Source organism: Octopus bimaculoides, chromosome 25 (genome assembly GCF_001194135.2).
Source record: "Octopus bimaculoides isolate UCB-OBI-ISO-001 chromosome 25, ASM119413v2, whole genome shotgun sequence".
NCBI lineage: Eukaryota > Metazoa > Mollusca > Cephalopoda > Octopoda > Octopodidae > Octopus > Octopus bimaculoides.
Genome location: NC_069005.1, coordinates 7165382 through 7166909, shown reverse-complemented (window position 1 = coordinate 7166909; position 1528 = coordinate 7165382). Strand labels below are relative to the sequence as shown.

General features: G+C 42.9%; 1 protein-coding gene across 1 annotated transcript in view; it reads right to left on the bottom strand.

Moving 5' to 3' along the window:
• LOC106877328 (dynein axonemal heavy chain 2) overlaps positions 1-1528 on the bottom strand; it is a 141464-nt gene that overhangs the window by 86991 nt on the left and 52945 nt on the right. Inside the window, exon 35 of the mRNA XM_052976818.1 lies at positions 404-531. Coding sequence (XP_052832778.1) covers positions 404-531 — 128 coding nt within the window. The remainder of the gene's footprint in view (positions 1-403; positions 532-1528) is intronic.

The following is a 1528-nucleotide window of genomic DNA, read 5'->3' as shown; positions in this document are numbered from 1 at the left end:
TTCTATTATAGCCTCAGGCCGACCAAAGCCTTGTGAGTGGATTTGGTAGCTGGAAACTGAAAGAAGCCCATTGTGTGTGTGTGTGTGTATGTGTGTGTGTGTGTGTGTGTGTGTGTATGTGTGTGTGTGAGTGTCTGAGTTTATCCCCCCACCAAATTGGCTTGACAACTGGTGTTGGTGTGTTTACATCCCTGTAACTTGGTTTGGCAAAAGAGACCAATAGAAGTACTAGGCTTACAAAGAAAATGTCCTGGGGTCAATTTCCTTGACTAAAACCATTTGAGGCATTGCTCCAGCATGGCTGCAGTCAAATGACTGAAACAAGATAGAGGCTTCAATCATCAGAATGTGGTCATGCTCTGCAGTGCCCCTTTGAAGGGTTAGATGTCCAAACATACCATACCTTTGTGTTACTAAATCCTTCACCAAAGAGGATTATTTCAGCAATCATGTTGGAATCTGGTACGACCATTGCAATGGGGCGAAACATTGATTTCAAATTGTCTGGAAGCTCTGTTCGGCCAGCATAACCTGAAAAATCATTGGTGTAATAGAAGTACGAATGTCTGGTGTGTGTGTGTGTGTGTGAGAGAGAGATAGAGAGTGAGAGAGAGTGGGAGGGAGAGAGAGAGAGAGAGAATGTGTGGATGTATGACTGTCTTATTTTCTATATACATGAATATTTTATACCACCATCATTTAATGACCACATTCCATGCTTGCCTGAGCCAGACGAAATTTGTTGAGGCATATTTTCAACAGCTGGAGGCCCTTCCTGTCACTAAACCTCACTTGTTTTCTAGCAAGGTAATATTTTCCCATAGTGAGCCAAATTTTTCACAGAAGACAATGATGCTCATTTACAGCCATCACATGATGTCTAGACAAAGGTACACACACACATACACATGATGGTTGTCTCTCGTGATTAGAGAACAATCTACACAAATGAATTGTTTATAATGATCAAATGTGTGTGCTGTACAGTAGCTCACTACACCCATCAAACCAATGTTGCTTGAACATTGTGTGTGTATACAGTAGTACCTCAGTTTATGAATGCCTCTGAACACGACTAAATCGTGCTTTATATCTATCTATAGTTAGATATAAAGCATGATTTATTCACGATTAGAGGCATTCGTAAACCAAGGTTCTACTGTATTAAATGAATATGAGAAAGACAGGAGATAAAGCACGATTTATTTGTAATCAGAGTTGTTTGAAAACCAAGGTTCTAATGTATCATCATCGTCATCGTATGCTGGCATGGGTTGGATGGTTTGACTGAGGACTGGCGAACCAGATGGCTACACCAGACTCCAATCTGGTCTGGCAGAGTTTCTACAGCTGGATGCCCTTCCTAACACCAACCACTCCGAGAGTGTAGTGGGTGCTTTTACGTGCCACCGGCATGAGGGCCAGTGAGGCGGTACTGGCAACGGCCACGCTCAAATGGTGTTTTTATGTGTCACCTGCACAGGAGCCAGTCCAGCAGCACTGGCAACACCCCCCGCTTGAATGTTGT